Here is a 21120-nt window from a genome sequence, read left to right as displayed (position 1 = left end):
CATGACGTTCCTAGATTCCCAAAACATGTTGACACCCGGTTCAGCTACATGACAGAGACGCGCTCAATCTGCGTTGTCTAGCAATCTAAATAACAAGAGTTACAGATCTTCAAGTAAACATGGATTACAGGTATAACGGACATATTGAGTGACGTCTTATAATATAGATATATATATATATATAGTGTTAATCTTGGAAATATATGTTGGAATTGCATGCGGTCCATCTCGATGTGTTTAGGGGTGGGATTGCAGTGGGATGATTAAAACTCTTCAGTTTATCCTCTAAAGGCACCGGCAGTAATTTACGCCGTATAATAAATAGACGCATGCCACATCATCTAGTATACTTGTAGCTACGATTACAATCCGCAGCGACTTGTTAGTTAGCAACATGATGCAAGTGAAATATATCTAGAAAGTCGCTTTCGGTTTACGCAAACATGCTTTATTATGATTAAAAAGGAATATTATGTTTTAAACCGTCATATAATGAGTTCAAAGCGAATATGTCATTTGCTGTCATTGATGTTAAAGGCCTGGGCAGGGATGGCAAGCAGCATCAGCAGTGCCATGCATGCACACAGGCCTTCTCGGCATCGCCCCATCCTGCCTGAAATAGGGCAGGTCTTCTTCATGCAGATGTACATGGGTTTAAACCAATTGTATGTCAGCTCAGATATATTTAAGCATCTAAATAACAGTTTAATGCAGTAGAATGACCTAAGGTTTATTTTGAATTATGCATTGCTTATACACACCGTCATACAATTAGTTTTTTTAGCTTTCAAAGTGGCTGTCACTTTTGTCTTTAAATAGTATATATATATATATATATATATATATATATATATATATATATATATATATATATATATAACTTTTGTGAACATCTTAGGATTTAAAATGAATTAAGAGAGACTTATGATCCAAGGCCTTATGTACACTTTAAGGAATGCTTGATTCTGATTGGTTAATTTTTAAATAATTCCAGGGCCATATTGTATGATTGTCCTTTAATTCCGTAAAAGGAATGTTTTCTAGCTATTTTTTTGTTGTTGGTGTTATGGCCCTCTGAGGTCTCTGAAAATAATATCAAATAATTTTAAATCACTATTTTTAAGTGCTTTTATTTATTTGGTAAGTAGCTGAGTAATAATGCAGAAAAAAGTCCCTGTTGGGGTTAATTTTGTACTAATGAGCATTTGACTGAACAATATCCCCTGCCTATGTTATGAAACAGAAATTGGGTCAGTTAAACCTCATTATTTCTTTGTTATTTACATTCCTTCTTGTTTCAGGTAGACCAATCACAGGCTTTCCTTGAGCACTTATGATGTCATCAGCCTGTAATACAGGAGCATCTGCTGGTGGAGGAGGAAGTGTTGTCATGGAGACGTCCAACTTCGCCCATGTCATCTTCCAGAATGTTGGGAAGAGCTTCCTCCCGCAGACAGCGCTTGAATGTCATTACACACTCACCCCCTTCATCATCCCACATCCCAAAGACTGGGTTGGCATCTTTAAGGTTGGCGTACGTTAATATTTCACCAAGATATGGTCTGTGCAGGGCCTACAATATTTAGGCTTGCATACACAGAAATGCTTTTTGAAAGAAAATTATCCCGATTTAATTTAATCTCACTTTCTTTTCTCTCGCTCTTCATTCATCTTGAAATTTAATCTCGCACTTAATCAAGAGGAAACGAGCGCATGGAAACTTTTCATCTTGTTAAGATACGGTGACAGTTTATGACTGGTATAAAAGGCACTTCAAATCAACCAGATCTTTCCAGACAGCATTTAGAGTGGTAGGTTGCAGGGGAAAATGTGGATTGGAAAAAAGATGGTTAATCCACTCAATATCACTCTTGTTTTTGATGGTTAGTTTACGGGGAATAGAGTTGCGGTGTGTGTGTGTGTGTGTGTGTGTGTGTGTGTGTGTGTGTTTGATTGCATGTGCTGTTGTGCTGGATGCCATGAGTGTTTCCATGACAAATGATGCCTTCCTTATTCTTTTGCTTTAATATTTTCTCCTTTCATCCTTGCATCTGCAATAAGATGCAGTGTAATAACAGATATTAGCTGTTATGTGTAATGTATAACTGGATAATTGTAGTCACACTTGGATGTATTCAGACAGTATCTATGGACTTGTATTTAAATTATCGATGAGGTAATGTGGGAAATATTCTTCAGGCACTCACAAACACTCAGTACACACACCTTAGCCTGTGCTTTATATTACTTAGTGAACCACAGGCTCCCTCTGGTGTTGTTGAGGAAGTACTACTCCTTCAGCAGTGAGTTGCATAATAATTTAACAATTACTAACATTTTCTATGTGCAGGTGTTTGTTTGTTTGTTTTTTAACTCAACTAAAATAAAAAAATAAAATAAAGTAAATAAAGTGTTTATTTAAAGTGCAAAACTTAAATTCACCTTTTATATTAAAAGTTGCTAATTATTTTTGAATAATTGTACTTGTATATTGTATTTTTTTTATTATTTGTAAAGTCCTACAAATATTTAGTTGCAGCTTTTTTACATTTGTATTTGCAATGTCCCTTTTTATTTGAAGTGCAAAAATTAAGTTTTACATAATTGCATGTAATATTTATATGAAATGTTTGTAATTATATATAAATAATTTAATTATATTTTTGTAAAGACCTAAAAGTATTTACCTCCAGCTCCTTAATTTCTACTTGCAATGTCCTTTTTTTACTTAAAGTGCAAAATTTCAGTTTTAAATGGTTGCATTTAATATTTTGATGAAATGTTATTAATTGTATGTAAATAATTATATTTTATCTTTTTATTTTTAAAGCTCTACAGACATTTAGCTTCAGAGTTTTAAATTGGACTTGCATTATCCCTTTTTATTTAATGTGCAAAATTTCAGTTTAAAATGTATTTGATAATTTCATATTAAATGTTATTTATTATATTTAAATACTTGTATTTTATATTTTTATTTGTAAGGTTTTACATATATTTAGCTGTAGCTTTTTCTTCTATTTATTTGTACACGCAGTACAAAAAAAATATTGCATACACACCTGTGTAAAAAAAAAAAATCTTTTTAGGTTGGCCAGGTGAACATACATAGAACTCTTTATCAAGGAGTATGTTGAGACATGTTGAAAACAGGCTACCTTTAAGCAATGCTAAAAAATGCTGTGTTATCATGCATATACACATCCATACAGTTTGTCCACAGACACACACACACACACACACACACACACACACATTCTGAAAAGGACTATATAATTAAGCTGTCACACAGATGCCAGACATGTTCTTATGCACCTGATTTATAGTTACGTCAGCCCTCTTATTATTTAATTTATCATTTATCAGTCCTGTATGTGCAAGCATGGCTTGTTTGAAACACACTCGGATGCCTTCTCTCTTTCTCTTTCCTCTTGCTCTCCTCTTTTCTTCTCTTCTCTGTAATTAATAGGTGATTTCTTCACAGATGACTGCCTTCCAGATGAAAGCAGAATACTTTCCATAAAAAAAAGAGATTACAGATGTGATGTATTGTAATCAAAGTAAATGTCAGGTAGTGCTGTGAAAAATCACAATGACAAATTGCTGACTGTGTGTGTGTGTGTGTGTGGCTTGTTTGTAACTGTAAGATGTAACCACATGTGGCATGTTTATGATGGTGGATTACATTCTTTACTTCATTTCCATCATATTTCATTTACAATTGTGCAAAACCATACAGTTACTCATGTATGTGCACACACATATGTGTGGTTTTACACTTGCTTTTTTTTACTCTTGCAAAGGCAAAAATTATGAAATTCACCTGCACACACACACTTTTCAGAGTAACCACAACATTTTTAGCCGACTTTGAAGCAAGTGTAAAATTTGCACATTTTTCCCATTCCTTTTTTTCCGTTACGCCTCCTTTTCCAACCCTGCACATACACTGTGCCTAAGACGTGCAGAAGGTGTTTCCATTCCACAGAAGTGTTTCCATTCCTCTTTGAGCTCATTGTGATATTTATAACCTGTGAAATCAATATGAAACGAAGTATTCAAGAATTTAGATCTCCCTCAGGTTTAATGTATTGATAGTAAGTAAAGTTCCTTTTTTTCTCACTCACTTTCCATCTGCTTTGACTGGGTGTCCCTTAAACTTTTTTATATAGTCTCTGTGTTTATATAGTTTTGCTTGAATTGTTATGGTCAAAATGAACTAGTGTTTTTATATGGTTTACAGTAACCGTTTTCAAAGGCCTTCATTGGTCTGGTCACAAAAGTTTTAGTTCTGACACAGTTGCTGTTGTGTGTGTGTGTATATGTGTGTGTGTGTGTGTGTTAGGTGGGCTGGAGCAGTGCAAGAGACTACTACACGTTCCTCTGGTCTCCCATGCCTGAAAACTACACTGAGGGATCCACTGTTCATCGAACCATCATCTTTCAGGGTATACACACACACACACACACACACACACACACACACATTTTTTGCTTTCATCCCTCATAATTTAATTGGACTGTGAATGTGGGTGTTATTAATATTTATTAGTAGTTAATTAGTTATTGTGCTAATATATATATATATTTTATTATATATTTTATTTCAGAACTTTTGAAAGTTCATGCAGAATTCATCTTTGATGTTTTGTTTTGTCTTTTTTTTTTCGCTTTTTGCTTTGCTTTGTTTGCAGAAGACAGTTCTATTGTACATTTATTTAAGAGGGTGCATCTGATAAAGACAAAAGCGGTAATCAAATACATGCTGTTTCCTAGGTTATTATGTTCCCCGTAGTGATGGTGAGTTCTATCAGTTCTGCTACGTCACATACACGGGTGAAATCAGAGGTGCGAGCACGCCATTCCAGTTCCGCTCAGCCACGCCCACAGGGGAGGAGCTACTGACAGTGGAAGATGATGGGAACTCAGACATACTGGTTGTGACGACAAAGACCGGACTACTTGAGGTATGCTAATCACACATACAAGAGCGGAAATCTCTGCTTTGTTCCAAAACTTAGTAAGCTGCCTACGGATGCAGAATTTTAAGGTATCACAGTTGTGCTCCTGATGCAAAATACAGGCAACATAATCATGGTTTCTCTTAAACAAACTTGTTTTAGTCAAATTATAAAGTAGAGTTGCATATATTCTTTGCAAGAATGCATTGTGACAATTAATAATTGTCAATTAAAAATGCTGTATTTACAATCTGAATACAAATTATAAATACAAAAAATATAAACTGCTGCCTTTGTAAAGAATTCGTCACTCTTGAGCTTCCATTATGGTAAGATGCTGTCTTAGAAGGCAGCTGTCTATGTAGGAAGCAAGGCATCTCACCAGGTTTGGGAATAAAGCTTGTGTCTTTTTCCTTTTGGCTTATTATCTGTATGTGTGTGTGTGTGTGTGTGTGTGAGCAGCAGCGTGTAGAGGAAGTTCAACAGGAGTGCAAAGAACTGCAGAAAGCACTACACCTCCTCACACAGGAGAGAGATCAGCTACAGGAGAGACAAAGACAACAGTACCAGGTACACACTAATACACACTCGCACATAAAAGTGACCAATCAATGAAGCAGCAAAGATGACTTACACACACACAGTGTTTAAGCTGCATGTAACACACCAGAGATCACAAGTTCAAGTTATCTGCACATCAAAGCGCTCTCCTGTGTGTCTATGTGCACATTCATGCTATAAGACTTTCTGTCTCCAAGTGTAAAACGCTTTTCTGTTTGACTGACGGTGAACTTACTCCCACAGAGCACTTTATCTTATCAGATAATGGCCGTGTGACTGTGCCTCTGTGTGCATTACTGACCTTCCCCATGAAGTCATGTGATTTATCCATATGTAAATCTGACTGTGCTGAGGATGATTTACTTTGAGTGAAAGAACCGGGAGTTTGAGAAAGAATGAAGAGAAAGAGACCGAGAAAAGTTTACTTGGGCCTGAAGCCATGTTGACCACAGAGGGTAGACGTGACGTCAAACGCGACCACGCAGCCAGGAGTTAATGTCCACCAAAACCACTCAACAGAAAGATGGAGACCTGCCCAGTCACTGAGTCAACAGCGGCCAGTCACGGGATTTTCTCTCTCCCGCTCTTTCTGTCTCTCTTTTTCGGCTTCAGTTTTGCCTGCTTTGTTTTGATGATATTCAAAGGTGCTGTAAATGATTTCTTTTTTTAAATACCACACATAAAATGTCACTACTACCGGATACATAACACTGAAATTACTGTTTTTGTGACAGCCTCATGCTCTGTGAGAAGCTTGTCATTTAATGTCTAAGGGGTTTGCAAACATTCGATTGGCTGAGGTGTCATTGAAGGGCAGAGTTTGAAGAGACTGTGGGACAGTTTTTCATTTTGTTGGTTAATGTTAACAGCCCTAATTCATATTATTTCCCTTTAATAACTCATTTATTCAAACTTTTTCATCAGCATTTTCAGAACATTCTTTTCTTTTGTCTTTCCCTTTTAATTTGACTTTACTGTCCTTTACAAAATATGGTAATGTGATGGTATCATGCAACATCATTTAGTAATACCATGATACTTTGATGAAGGCTATTTACACTACTCTTCACAAGTTTGGGGTAAGTAAGAACTTTATAAGTTCATGAAAGAAGTCTCTTATACTCAGCTGCGTTTATCTGATCAAAAACGCATTGAAAACAGAAATATTGTAAAATATTATTCAAATGTTCTATTTTAATATATTTTAAATTGTAATTTATTCCTGTGATGCAAAGCTGAATTTTCAGCATCATTACTCCAGTCTTCAGTGTCACATGATCCTTCAGAAATCATTCTAACGTGCTGATTTGCTGCTCAATAAACATCAAAATGATCAACATTGAAAACAAGTATGCTGCTTAATATTATTATTATTTTGTAACATTTTAATGCATCCTTGCTGAATAAAACGATTTATTTCTTTAAATTGTTTTACCCCAAACATTTGAACGGTAGTGTACCGGTATAATGGCAGTTGATCCTGTCTATCTTTTATTTATTTTCTTAAATAATTATTAATTTATCTACTTATTTCAACTGGTTTTGTCAACTTTTCTTGCCACAAAAATAGCCCTAGATGGCATAAATCAAGAAAAAAAAAACATGTAAGTCCCATCAATAAGTTATTAAATATGGTCAGTGTCATGTCAAGTATCTACCACGTTTTACGATGTTAAATCTCTTCCACAAAATGAGATTTTCCCTCAACATCAGCATAGAATATGAAAAAAAGGATCTTGGCTCTGATGTGGTGTTGATGCACAACAAGCACATTAAACTCCGCAAGAGCCCAGAAAACAGCAGGATATGATTCAGTTGCTTTGCTGGTCTTTCAGCGCCCCCTGGTGTTTCCTCTGGAGACCCCACTGAAGTCTGTAAGTGTGAATTATGTGTGTCACAAAAGGACAGAGAACACCACAAATAAAACATAAACACTTTTATATTTCTGTCTCACACCCCAGTTACACAGACCCTTTCATATGCCATAAGTGTGCATGTGTCTGTTAAACTGTCAGAACTTACATATGAAAACCGACTTCCACTTTCTCGTGAGAACATGAGTATATATTTTGTGGCTGCTAATTTTACGACCGCACATTTTATTCGCCTGTGCTGCAATTCCGAAACATCATCGGCCGTAAAACCCCACGAGTCACCAGATTAGCCGGAGGACAAGGCGTGTATGCGTGCTTTCAGAACCAGATGTTACTGTGATTTACTGGTGATGACTGTTAAATATGAGACACCGCCGCAAAAGTGAAATCCAACCCCCCTCTTTTTCTGCAAGTTTGTTTGCTTGCTTGCTTTTTTTGTATTTTGATGGGGATAGACTGGATCAGACTAATACCTGCATTTCTGATAATATTCCGATATTGTTTATAAGATTAGTACAATTTTCTGAAATAACTATTTTGTAAAGTATGTGTGTGATTGTACATGTTTCTTAAATGATTGGTTAGATCACGTTTGACAGATGTGTGCTATTGGATAAAATGCTTGGAGTATTTTGATTGGCTGAAAGGTGGGATTGATAGCTTATGCTGTCCAATTGCAGGAGCTGCAGAAAGGCCTGCTGGAGGAGAAGGAGGAGGCTCAAGCTAGAGTGAGACAACTTGAACAGGACCTGCTAGAAATCAAGCAAAAAGCTGTTCTTAAAGAGACCGAAGTGGACTGGTAAGGCCCATACACACCTCACCAGACCAGAATAGAAATCTATTAACTTTTAATTACATTTTATTTATTTGTAATAATTTTTTTCATGATAACAATGAGGTAAATTGAAAAAAAGGTTTATTTATAAATAAAATGTAAAAAGTACATTTCATAATATTAGCATTTGATCTGCCATCCTTTTGCTTTGTTGACAGCAGCACTTAAACTCTGCAGGTTTGTGTTAAAACTGATGTGTTGGATATGATCAATTGAACGTCTTGGAGTCAACAACATCTAATCATCCATACGCAGTCGCACATGATCAATGTTTTGATTTTTTTTTAAGTATTTCCTTTTTATTCCATAATGTTTCTCTTTGACATATTTATTTTCAATTCTAAATTAGATTTGGATTGGAATGCATATGTATAGTAGAGGATTTATATGCTGTATTACGTTTTTTGCGTTGTCCAGTTTAAGAGACAGGCTACAGAAGGTGATTTCTGAGCGGGACAGTCTACAAACTCAACTGAAGAGTGAGAGAGATGAGAGGGAGCTTTACAAAGTAAGTGTGTGTTGTATCTACAGGTTTTTATATGTATCATATGTATTTAATCAGGTGTAATCATATTCATTGATCAGTCGTGTGATGTGCATCGATCTATGTTGTGTGTGCACACTTACAGTCTCACGTGCGCAGCGCCGAGCTGGAAAACACTAAACTCAGTGCAGAGCTGCAGATGCTGAAGGCGGTGGAGCTGAACAGGGAGGTCACCATCGCACAGTACCAGGATGAACTACACCGACTACGCACAGAGAGAGACACACAGCCCACCGATGCCGTAATAGACGTTGATTTAAAGAATATATACAAATACAATAAATACTACCAGTCTAAATTTTTTGAATAATTGCAATTTGATTTTTCTGAAAGAAGATTCTTATGCTCACCACTGGCTGCATTTATTTGATGAAAAATACAGTAAATAAAAATAACAGAAATATTGCTACAATTTAAAATAACTGTTTTCTGTTTTAATGCATTTTAAAATGTTATTTATTCCTGTGATGGCAAAGCTGAATTTTCAGCAGCCATTACGTCCTTCAGAAATTTGGTGATTTGGTGCTCAAAAAAACATTTCTTATTATTATCAATGTTGGAAACAATTTTTGCTGCTTAATATTTTCGAGAAAACCATGAATCACTACCATATAAATGATTCGGGTAAGTAAGAAAATAAAATAAAACTTTTATGCAGCATGGATGCACTAAATTAATCATTAAGTGACAATAAAGACATTTATGTTACAAAGGATTCATATTTCAAATATATGTTGTTCTTTTGAACTTTCTATTGATCAAAGAATCAGAGTTCCACAAAATTATTAAGCAGCAGTTTTCAACATTGATAGTAATAAGAACCATTATGAAAAATTAAGCATGAATAATGTGCATATTCAAATACTTTTTGAAGGATTACTGTATCATTGATCAAATAAATGCATCCTTGGTGAGTATTCAAAATATTTAAAATAAAAACTATTCCAAACTCTTGACTGATTGTCTGTGTTCACATAACCCACGTTTCCTCGTCCTAATGCATTGTGCGCATCTCCAGGGCCTGAAAGAGCACTTGCGTCAAGCTGAGGAGCAGCTCCAGGCCACACGGCAGCAGGCCGCTATGTTGGGCTCTGAGTTACGTGATGCCTCCGGCGGGCGAGATCGCACCATGGCTGAGCTGTACCGTGCCCGTCAGGAGGCTGAAGACCTCAGAGCCCGTCTAACTGAAGCCCAGGAAGAATGCGGACATGCTCAGAATCAGCTGGACAGGATGAGAAGCCAGGCATCACATGAAGTGGTAACCAACACTAACTGTCCCTTATGTTTATTTGATTATATATCTCTATTAATAACAATATGAACAACACATGGTTTAGACACAGTGTTTAGACAGTGTTAACTTTGAGAGAACTCTCTTTCTCTTTCTTGCATTCATGCTTTATTCATGCTATTATTATATTTTTTTACATTTTAGGGCAGGGCTGGAGATGGAGGGGGTGTGGTTTCAGAGTTGGAGGCGGAGCTACAAAAGGAGGTTGAGGAATTAAAACTGCGTCTGAATATGGCTGCAGAGCACTACAAAGAGAAATACAGAGAGTGCCAACGTTTGCAAAGACAAGTCACCAAACTGACCCAGCAACAGGGGGTGAGTAGTAACCGAAATGATGGCTTTACACAGGTGGTAAACTTTTAAAAAATGTTAAAATAAAGCTTTTACTATTACAATGATACATTTAATTTTGTACATAAGATGTTAAGCAGTCTTACATTTTGTCTTTATGTATGTTAGTTGAGGTTTATAAGTGAAGTCTGTTGTGAAAACACCCTCCTATATTGTTCTTTTTTGTGAAATCTTAAAATATTGCATATGTTTTAGGACTGTAATAGGAATGACGCTTCTACAGAGACCACACAGGAGTTACACACACCAGATGCAGAGACTCCACCCACAGGTATTGACAAGGAGAATAAGGAATCACATATAGTCAAATGATGTCCTATAAAACCAAACATAAAGTAAAAGTTAATAAAATATATAAATAAATAAATAAAAATTAGTACTAAAAGTTTTGGGGTACGTTTTTTTTTTTTTTTAGAAATGAATGCTACAAATAAATGATTTTTATCAAAAAAAATAAAATAAAAAATGCATCACTTGAGCACCAAATCAGCATTTTAGAATGATTTCTGAAGGATCATGTGACCCTAAAGACTTTATTAATGGAGTAATATATTAAATAGTAAATAATTATTTTAAATTATAATAATATTTCACAATATTACACTTTTTATTGTATAAAGTAAATTAAGTCACTGTATGTATATGTGTGTACACACATATACATACACATGCACAAACACAAACATATATGTATATATTATATATAATATATATAATAACATATATTTGTTATTGGTCTCATTCAAAATGTCCAAAGCTGTACATTTAGACATCAAATATTTAATGGCTGTGATTGTGTCATGTCACACAGCAGTTTCGTGACTAATGTTTTTATATGCTCTATAATACTGTGACCAACTACTTTATGCATTATTCATTAACTTCTCACATTTGAAAGATCAATATACTGCCGAGATCAAACCTGCGACACAAAGAGATGCCGGGAGACTGGGAGATGAAGGTAGACCTGGACAGGGTGGGAAGGAAGAGAAAAAAGAGGAAGAGGAGGAGGACGACGAAGAGGAGGAAGATGATGAAGAAGAGTGCAGCGTGTCAGTTGAAGCTGAGCTTGCCTGCATGGAGGTGAAATGGAGTGAGCAGTGCACCATCAATGAAAACCTGAAGCTCCTGCTAGCCAGTGAGGAGCAGTGGTTTAAAGTACGTAAACACACACACACACACACACACAAAGGTGCATGCATGATTCAGGTTCCTTCAGCTTCACAGGCAAACGTCAGCCACGGATACTCACACATTCATTTGCATAAGATATCAGCGCACACAAGCGTGCAAACACAGTTGAACTTCCACGGGTTGATTTTTAGGTCCGGTTCACTGAGGTATCACATTTCTGTCAGTCTTGGGAGGGTGTGTGAACACAGCAGTCATTAAGGACAAAGCTGGCCAAGTGGAAAGGAGGTCGTAAAGGGCTCTTGATGTCTGAGTATTTAGACAAAGATGGAGACACCATCAAAAGGAAAGTCTCTTATTTACAGCGTGTTTAAACGCATGCACACGCTCTCACCAGATGCTTTATGACTGTTTGCTGGAGAGCAGGTTAAGACTTTAGTAAACCCATTTCAACTGAACTTCAAACCCAAAGAGACATTTACACAACGATAACTCAGAAAGAGGGAAAGAGAAGGAGATCAGCAGATACTAAACTGATGCAATGCTTTTATTCAACAAGGACGCATTAAAATGTTAAAAAGTGAGAGTAAACAGATTTATACGATTTATCTTTTAAATAAATGCGTTCCTTTTGAACTTTCTATTTATAAAAGGATCCTGAAAAAAAATGCTCCCAATTTCCACAAAAATATTAAGCGGTTTTAAACATTGATACTAATAATAAATGTTTCTTGAGCACCAAATCAATATTAGAATGACTTCTGAAGGATCATGTGACACTGAACACTAGAGTATTGGATTTTGCTTGCCTTTAGAGGAATAAATTATACTTTCAAATATATTCATATAATATTTAAAATATATATATTTTACAATTGTAATAATAGTTGTTAATATGTCTGATTTGAACCGTTAACTTTTGAGGGTGACTTCTATGAAATCGATTCTAGCTTGAACCAGTCATTTCAAAAGTAATGGAAATTTGTCAGATTTGGTGATCAGAAAATCCTGAGAAGCACCTCAACATTTCAAGTCCAGAATCAGGATTTAAACCTGTACAGCCGCTCCTCGTCTGTTTTTAAATATTATAGGAATTGCAACTTTGTGTTGGTTGTGGCTTTAGTGGTTTACCACTTTCAAGGGGTGTTCTTAGAGCAAGGTATAAAATACACATCTAGATGGCACTCATAAGAAGTTTTATGAATTCCTTGACAGACTCAGATGGCAGAGAAGGACAGAGAGGTGTCCGCTCTGAGGGAGAGTCTTGTGGTGGTGACCAGGGAAAAAGAGAGACTGGAAAAGGTAAGAGCATTTCTTGCTATATACTCTAGTATTTTGTTCTTTGTTTGCTATTCAAAGATCCAAAAAGCTGCAGTATCTTTTAAAGCTGGTATTATTAGCTTGATCTTCTAAATGTTAATGAGAACCTTTAAATATTAAATACCTTAATTTGATTCTTAGTAGGTTAGACGCTGAAATCAGGCAGAGTGTGAATGTTTGAGCCCCAAGAGTCACGGCTAAATGCCACATTCGGCTCCCTGATTACCCATCAGCACTTGTGTTAAATGTTAAATGTGTGAATAATACCTGTAATCATGGCTCATGGATATGAGGTCAAAGGAGAGGGAAAGAAAAAACAAGACAAAGAGTAAAAAAAAAAAAAAAAAATGAGGAGAGTTTTACACTGTGTCAGTGCTATTTAAAGACTGGTAATATTTAATCTTTATTACAATAGTACTCAAGATTTCAGTTTCTTTGGTTGAAGATTATTAACCAATATTTTATTCAGGTTCTTGTAGTGTCTAATTACACTGGGTCTCATTTGTAATATTGATTATGAAATTATTGCAGTGCTGTAATTTAAGCATCAAGGCAGGTTTGTCCTTTATCTTTTACAATTTCAGTGACAATGTTTGTATTAGCTAGTTCTACTCCTATTAGCAATAAATAAGTGTTTCCTGTCAGGTATGTTAAGAACTCACTTTGTGATGATATGAGATATAAATCATTTTGTTGACTGTTTGTTTTTCTTGCAGGAGTTGCTGCAGTGTATGAACAGTGTGGAGGCAGCAGGGAGTCAAAGGTCAGAGGTCAGAGAGCCAATGATGCTGCGTTACCCACTGCCCTATGCACAAGACCAACCTCCACTTCAACTGGTACCCCAACAACCTGCTGAACTGCAGTACGGAAACCCCTATTCAGAGCAAGAGACCCGGGGTGGGTGCATGCGCTTTTATTTATTCATTTATTTCAAATCCATCTTTAAAAATAACTACCGGTACTAGATTATTAGAAAAATTTTAGATTGTCGATAATGACCCATTTATGGTTGAATTTATTTGATACTAAAGTAAGTAATATTTACTTTAAAAAAAGCTTGAAAGTGTTTACTTAATTATGAATGATGTATAAATATCAAGAACTATATATATATATAATGTTATTTGTTCCTGTGATCAAAGCTGAATTTTCAGCATCATTACTCCAGTCTTCAGTGTCAGATGATCCTTCAGAAATCATTCTAATATGCTGATTTGCTGCTCAATAAACATTTCTTTATTAACAATGTTGAAAACAGTTTTGCTGCTTAGTATTTACATATATATATATATATATATATATATATATATATATATATATATATATATATATATATATATATATATATATATATATATATATATATATATATATATATATATATATGTAATATAACTTCATTTCATAAGTGTAGTATATTTGTTTTGCTATTGTGTCTAAATTGGTAGATTATCGAGACCATTTCAGTGACATTGGCACCTAACTACTGAAAGTTTTGGGATGTGACAGTCCTACTCAGAACTTCCTGAATTGTTGTTGCTTAGATGGAGCAGATGGGGCATTATCCCCAGAACAGACCTGCCGGCCCCCTCCTTTGGCTCCACCGCTGTGGGGTGGTCCTGTGGTCTGCTGTCAGCCTTCACGCAGTCTCAGCCCCCCTGATGGCCTGGAGAATCCCACTGAGGAGAGGCCTAATGTAAGACACGTACTGTACACATAGATAGAGCAGTGGAAATATTTTGAAAGCACCACAACAATATCTGCGGTGAATGTTTTCCTTTGGCAGCTACATGAAGTACAGTAGATGTACAATAGACATAGTCTGTTTTAATGTAACTTCAGACTGGTAGTATTGGAAGAGTGCATTTTAATCTGGACAGTGTCAGTTTTAAAGCTGTTGCTTATCTGCAGTACCATGTTAAAACACATCCTGTCTGATCATGTTATAGTGACATTTAGAATATGTTCTTTCAATGTTACAGCTTTAAATTAGTGATTTCCAAATTTTTTCGTCACAGAACTATTGATAAAATTGATATGTTACTCTTCATCAACAACACCAAAGCAGAAATGTGTTTTTACTTGATATTACACTGCATTTCAGTAATTTCACAACACATTTGCATGTTTATGGTTCTCTGAGGTTAGTTAATGGTCACATGTAGGTAAACAAAATATTCCATCTTTTTAAGTACGTGTTTTGTTTCGACTTTTTATTGAATTTTAATTCAAATACAAATTGTATTGTAATTGTATTTTTATTTATACATTTTAGATTTTTTTTATCATTTATGATTAAATTAATTATTAGCTTTTCATAAACTCACAAACTACCAGGGTTTTGCAAACCACAGTCTGAAAAAAATAAATAAAATAAAAATAAAACACATTAGACTAGATATCATTTAGCATTATCTTGAAAATGATTAAAATATATATTACAGTGATTCACAAAAATGATTTATACTGAATAAGAAAAACCTTTATTCCTTTCTCTTTAATGAGATGTCTAATCTTTGAGTTTTGCAAGATTTTACAGTTGTATGTACAGTAATTTTTTTCAAGTGTGAAAAGGATTGTGATATTAGATGATTAAACAATTAACGCTTAAAGGATTACTTCACTGAAAATGAAAATTCAGTCATTAACTATTTACCCACATTTTTTTTTCATACATTGGTAAGGCTTTAGGGTCATATGGATTACTTTTGTTATACGTTTATGGGACATTTGAATTTTTTTTTAAGCTTGAAAACTTAAGTTACCCTTCATTGTAATTGCAAGGAAGAGAGCGACAAGCACATTATAAAAAAAAGTCATACAAGTTTGTAATGACACGAGGGTGAGGGTTGTCTTCTTTCAAAAAGGCTGCAAAAGGACCATAATATAGTCCTAAAACGGACACACTATATAATAAGCGTCTTTAACCACTATGTACTTAAAAAATATTTTATACAACACACTTATTGTGTACATACAATGTTATACATCGTACTTATATTTAAAAATATCTTTCTGTAATTACATCTGTAATTAATTTCAGTAGTTACATTAATAATTACACCGTCAGTCCAGACCACCAAACCTGTCCCTAAACTTGACCATATTTCACCCCAACAGCAACAAAAGTGATTTGCAATACAACATGAACCCAATTAGTGCATCGCGGCAAACAATTATTTTTAATGCAAGTGCTTTATAGTTAAAGTCAGCTAATATAAAATGGGACCCATTAAACTAGTTCATATGACTTGTCAGCTTTATTTGTGTCTTGATGAAGCTTCTTGTAAGATGGGTGTTATTGTGTCAGTCTTTAAACTGATACTGTATGTGGCATTACCTTTTTGCCACTCTTCAGCAACCTTCACTTCTTTTTCCTCTCCTTCAGCCTTTCCTCTTAAGTTCCACTTTGTAGCTCTTCGATTCAAACTCTTTCATTCACTCTTTTTTTTGTCTTCTTTTCTTCACTGCCCTCTGTATTCCCCGCACCATCAGACCTCAGTTCATAGGTGAATACTGAGGTGGTTCATTTGCATGAAACTGCAATTAAGGCTGTTCTCTTTTGAGCTCGTTAGCGAATAAGAGTGACGAGGCTAGAGGCTCGTTAGAGAGAGATGTTGACGAGGGCTGTGCTAATTGGCTGGGGGTGCCGGCCTGTGATATTTGAGGGTGCAGATCGACACTGACCCCTTTCTCCTCCTTTCTCGTTTGCTGCGTTAAAAGCCCATTAACCTTTGCAGGAAGCCGGCTGTGTGCAGACAGGCGTGGCTTTTCATCGAAATTGTGTGTGTGTGTGTGTGTATGTGTATGAGTGTGTGAGATCTTAGCTATTATGTCTCAATAGAGAAGTGGCAGCCAAATGTGTCAGCTGAAGAACATTGTATTGTTATGTCTCAGTCAAGAAGAAATTATGTGCGTGTTTCATTTGGTTTTTTATGTCTTTCTTAGGGAGGTGATGGTGAGGCCCCTGCAGTCTGCGATCATCAGAGCCTGGAATCTAACCAGAGCCATACCAGCTTCTGCTTTGACACCAGGTAAATGTTAGGAGATATATGCTACTATACTACTCCTACTGTGTTTGCATTATGATTTCTGTGCACTGTTAATATGCACTGAATGCTTAGAAGTACTTTATTTGCCAAAAGCTGTGGTATATTGCATACTATGTGAACAACTTTATCCCACAATGCAATGCTCTGGACCTGACTTTCAATTACCAAAGTGACAAATGACTTTGACAAATGTGTTTATAAAATAAGTACTTTATTTTATTATTTTGGTGAGGTTATGTGACAATGAAGCACATGCAAAGTGTGTGATATAAACTATTCTAAATATGAGGCTGTAAACACTACAGTACAGTATATACTGTAAGAGTGTGCAGTAGTGTTATTTTAGTATCATTTATATACTATTAGATTTTTTGTTAATATATTAAAATGGTTTATTTTTGTATTTTCTGTTTTCATTTTAATGTTCACTAAATCTGTCTCTCTTTCTTGCGCGCTCAGACCTGAGGTTCATAAGCGGTGTCCCCTGTGCGAGGTGATCTTCCCGCCACAATTTGCACAAAGCAGTTTTGAACGGCACGTGGAGTCTCACTGGAGGGTATGTCCTGTCTGCAGCAAGCAGTTTCCTCTGGACTGCCAGCAGCATCTCTACGAAAAGCATGTGCACACACACTTTGATGACAATGTTCTGAAGTTTGACAACTTTGATTAGAGAGGAAAATAAAAATTATTTGATTTTGGTTCAATATAAAACGCCTCAGGTGAAACAGGGGCTTTTTTTTTTTTTTAAACATGCTGATGTTGTCACTCTGTCGTAACCACTGCACAACTCATGCCAGGAGGACTTGCCATCAGAATATTTGATTTGCACATAGACAAGCATTAATTCAGATATTTAAGCTTCTAAGAGACATAATACTATAATAATGGTCTTCAGGTGAAATAGATATGTAAAAAAAATAATAATAAAATGCACTTTTTTAGTTTTACATTTTTGTGTACTACTGTAAAACTGATTGCGCTTTAAAATGAGAACAGACAGCTCTAAGTTGTTGTTTATGAAAATGTAGACTTCATTTGAAAAAAACCAATGATGCAATGGCCATGATAAATAAACAATCCCAAATCACAAAAATTACTCTCAAATTGTTACCTCAGAGACATTGAATGCTTTATGTGTGAAACACAGTCCCTAAAAGACTAATTTAAAGGGATAGGTCACCTAAAAATAGAAGTTATGTCACCATTTAATCATCCTGATTTTGTTCTAAAACCATATAACATTATTCTAAATAACTAAAAGAAGTTACAAGTTATTATTATCCAGTGGTGGGTGGAAACAAGTTTCCATACTGAATCAGTTGGATTAGTGAATGAATTGTTTAGCGGCTCAACCAATTCATTTATGAAGCTGGAGAGCTCCAGTGTCCATTTATTCTACTAGTAGTTCCTTTAAATAATCCAATTATTATAAGAAAAATTAATTCTGTGTGATGATGACAAAACATTTGTTATTAAGTGAACTATTTCTTGAAGCTCAGTTTAAATGACCAAGTAACTCAGTCCAGAGCCAGTGTGCTAAAACAAAGGCTGTGCAACTTTTCAGTGCATCATTGGTTGAAACGTCTTTCATCAAACAACTTAAAACATTCAGTTTCAGCATTATATCCATTACACATTCCTGCTTGAAATCCATTTATCTGACACAGTTGATGCTTCACACTGAAAGTGTGCCAGGAAGTTGAACTTAGGGTCGCTCGGTGTTTGTGTGTATCAAGTGTACGTTTATTAATAAAGAATGCTACAGCACAAGTTCATTAAACTGAACATTTGTCCTTGTATCAGCAAATCATTACACAACAATCAGTACATCAACTCTTTATGGACAATAAAACCGAAACCGGCAGCACACTTGTTTGCTTTTCTTTATTTTTGTACCATTATCCTAAAGTTTGCATTGCAGCTTGAGGATAAAAACATCTCAAAAGAGTCTCTCATTCACTCACACACACACATACATTATACATCAACTCACATCCAAATTGCCTCGGTTCCACAAAACATTTTCCACAAAAACATACAGTACGAAAATATAATTTCAAAAGCACTTTACAAAAGACTTGCAATACGATACATTCACTATATAGTATATCAAACTCCCTTCAAAATAAATGCATCTTGGTCACATTACTACATTGTAGGTGTAAGGATCCACTCTGATCCTTTCCAATAAAATCACGTTCAACAGGTTCTAGTTTGCGTGTCAAAGCTGAGACCAAATGACTCCGTAGCCAAAGAGAGGTACAAATGTGGTTACTGGTACAGCCTCCAAAAATACACACATAGAAACAAACATGACACTGGATGGATTGGAAAATAACAGGACAGTGAGTCATCTACAATGAGTCACTCATGGATAGGCATCCAATACTTCCTTCATTCCCTAGCTCAAGTTTTTGGCATTTAAATTATATTAAGTATCCATTCAGTCAACTTCAAGCCTCTTTTTCCCAAAGAAGTCATGGCAATAGTCCAAGAAATTAGTGTTTGAATACAGATCCTGGTCCAAATACGCAAGTATATTTTGTCCATATTTAATTTCCATGTCCCATCTTAGCACCACTAACAAAAAAAGTATCCTGTATTATAATGTTTATAGACATGTGTCATAGAATACCATATAAATACCATGGTATACATTTCAAAGAACCATGGAGATCTGACACCATCATTGAACAGCACCTTGTTTTTCCAAACTTCATATCTGGAGATATGGCAGTGCCGTTTTTGGTCCATGTTGTTTCATTCGACCAACCCGAACCAAGAAAAACAGACTAGTGGGTAGGAAAGCTTCTTTTGCACCGAAGGTTTAAGCTCTTAACATTTGCTAAAGACAATTGACTTTTGTAAACTGTGGTAGGCTTTATTTGGCCAAGAACAGGACCAATGCAAAATCATTCAAGAATGAAAATTGAGAAAATATATTCAGGCGTAGCTATGCATCTGGCACTATCGAACTGTAATACTAGCAGTAATATAAAGTAATGGTATAATACTTTTGACAACAAAGACTGTAATCGTAAAACCACGAGCCAAGAGACAACAGAGCAGCTAAGAGGTCGTGTCATGCTAGAAAGCCTTAGCCTACAATACAAGGCAAGCAGAGGACTAACAAACACGTTTACACAAACACAACCACGAGGACAATCCCAAACGTGTCAAAAATAAACAACAGCAACGACCGTGATAAAGATCATACAAGCTAAAACTGACAAAAAATACTGCAAGTCTGAGTACACAAAGAGTAGTTTAGAGTAGTTCCTCTTTTTAAGGCTCCTCTGCTAACAGGCACCAAACGGATAACCAGATGTGACCCGTTGTGTGTTCGGCAGATCATCCATGTCTCTGTTTCAGTTGGGGAAGAGTAACTTGGCACTTCTGCACTGCTGGCATAACAGGATAACAGGACAGAATAAATCTGCCTTTCTTTGTCGTTGCACTGCGCATTTCAAATACAAGAATTATTGGCTTCAACAATACTGCGTATTCATTCCGGGATCATGATGTAAAATATTGCTCAGAACTTGAATGCAACTAGACAGAAACCATGTCTACGTCATGTACGGTAACCGCTTGCAGTCGTCTGGAGAAGGCCACATGCAGAGAATTCAATTTCACACCGAAGGTACTGCCTGCATGCCAGCTGCATGCAAAAGAAATCAGGAAAGGTAACTTTACACTCCGTAATGTCATCCGTTTTGATATTCAGTGTGGAATGTTCTGGAACGAAGTGAGAGGAAGTGAGTTTTTCCTGTTTCCTTGTTGGTTTGTCTGAAAGTTGGCAGCTGCAATTTGTGACCTGAGATCGATGTCCTTCCGATTCAAAGGCTACTTTGAAAAAGACTACTTCTCTACAAATGAAATAAAAATATGAAATGTCATTTAGAAAAAGGAGTCCATAAAGATGAGAAAGGTCTTGTATAAAACATAATATAAATGTTCTGCAAAATATATCATGGAAAATAAAATGTTTGGATAATACAACTTAGCTACTAATATATATAAATGTGTCTTTATATAATTTTATATGTACATGTTTCAACATACCTACTGTAGGTTTCACTTCAAGTAGGTTTGATGAACAAAAAGAAATTACATAGAAACTCTTAACTCTTCTTTTCTGATTTTAAACCATTTTCTCTGAACAGACTTTAAAATCAGAAACAAATGTTTATGCGGTGT

The 21120-nt window shown here is 35.6% G+C and overlaps 1 protein-coding gene across 2 annotated transcripts; it reads left to right on the top strand.

Annotated features, from left to right (window-relative positions):
- The first annotated feature begins 9 nt into the window (after positions 1-9).
- LOC127935631 (tax1-binding protein 1 homolog A-like) lies at positions 10-18717 on the top strand. Of its 2 annotated transcripts, none has more exons than XM_052533707.1 (17): positions 10-130; positions 1302-1528; positions 4346-4448; positions 4777-4967; positions 5424-5531; positions 8077-8195; positions 8649-8739; positions 8861-9016; positions 9794-10033; positions 10211-10381; positions 10613-10688; positions 11316-11575; positions 12764-12850; positions 13585-13765; positions 14413-14564; positions 16817-16902; positions 17380-18717. In XM_052533707.1, exons 2-17 carry the CDS (start codon positions 1334-1336, stop codon positions 17588-17590), a joined length of 2427 nt encoding a protein of 808 aa, XP_052389667.1. In that variant the 5' UTR covers positions 10-130; positions 1302-1333; the 3' UTR covers positions 17591-18717. The 2 variants fall into 2 exon arrangements, with proteins under 2 accessions (XP_052389667.1, XP_052389666.1); XM_052533706.1 differs by having other exon boundaries at positions 10211-10414.
- Positions 18718-21120: the final 2403 nt, after the last annotated feature.

Source organism: Carassius gibelio, chromosome A19 (assembly GCF_023724105.1).
Source record: "Carassius gibelio isolate Cgi1373 ecotype wild population from Czech Republic chromosome A19, carGib1.2-hapl.c, whole genome shotgun sequence".
Lineage (NCBI taxonomy): Eukaryota > Metazoa > Chordata > Actinopteri > Cypriniformes > Cyprinidae > Carassius > Carassius gibelio.
This window is presented reverse-complemented; position numbering and strand designations above follow the sequence as displayed.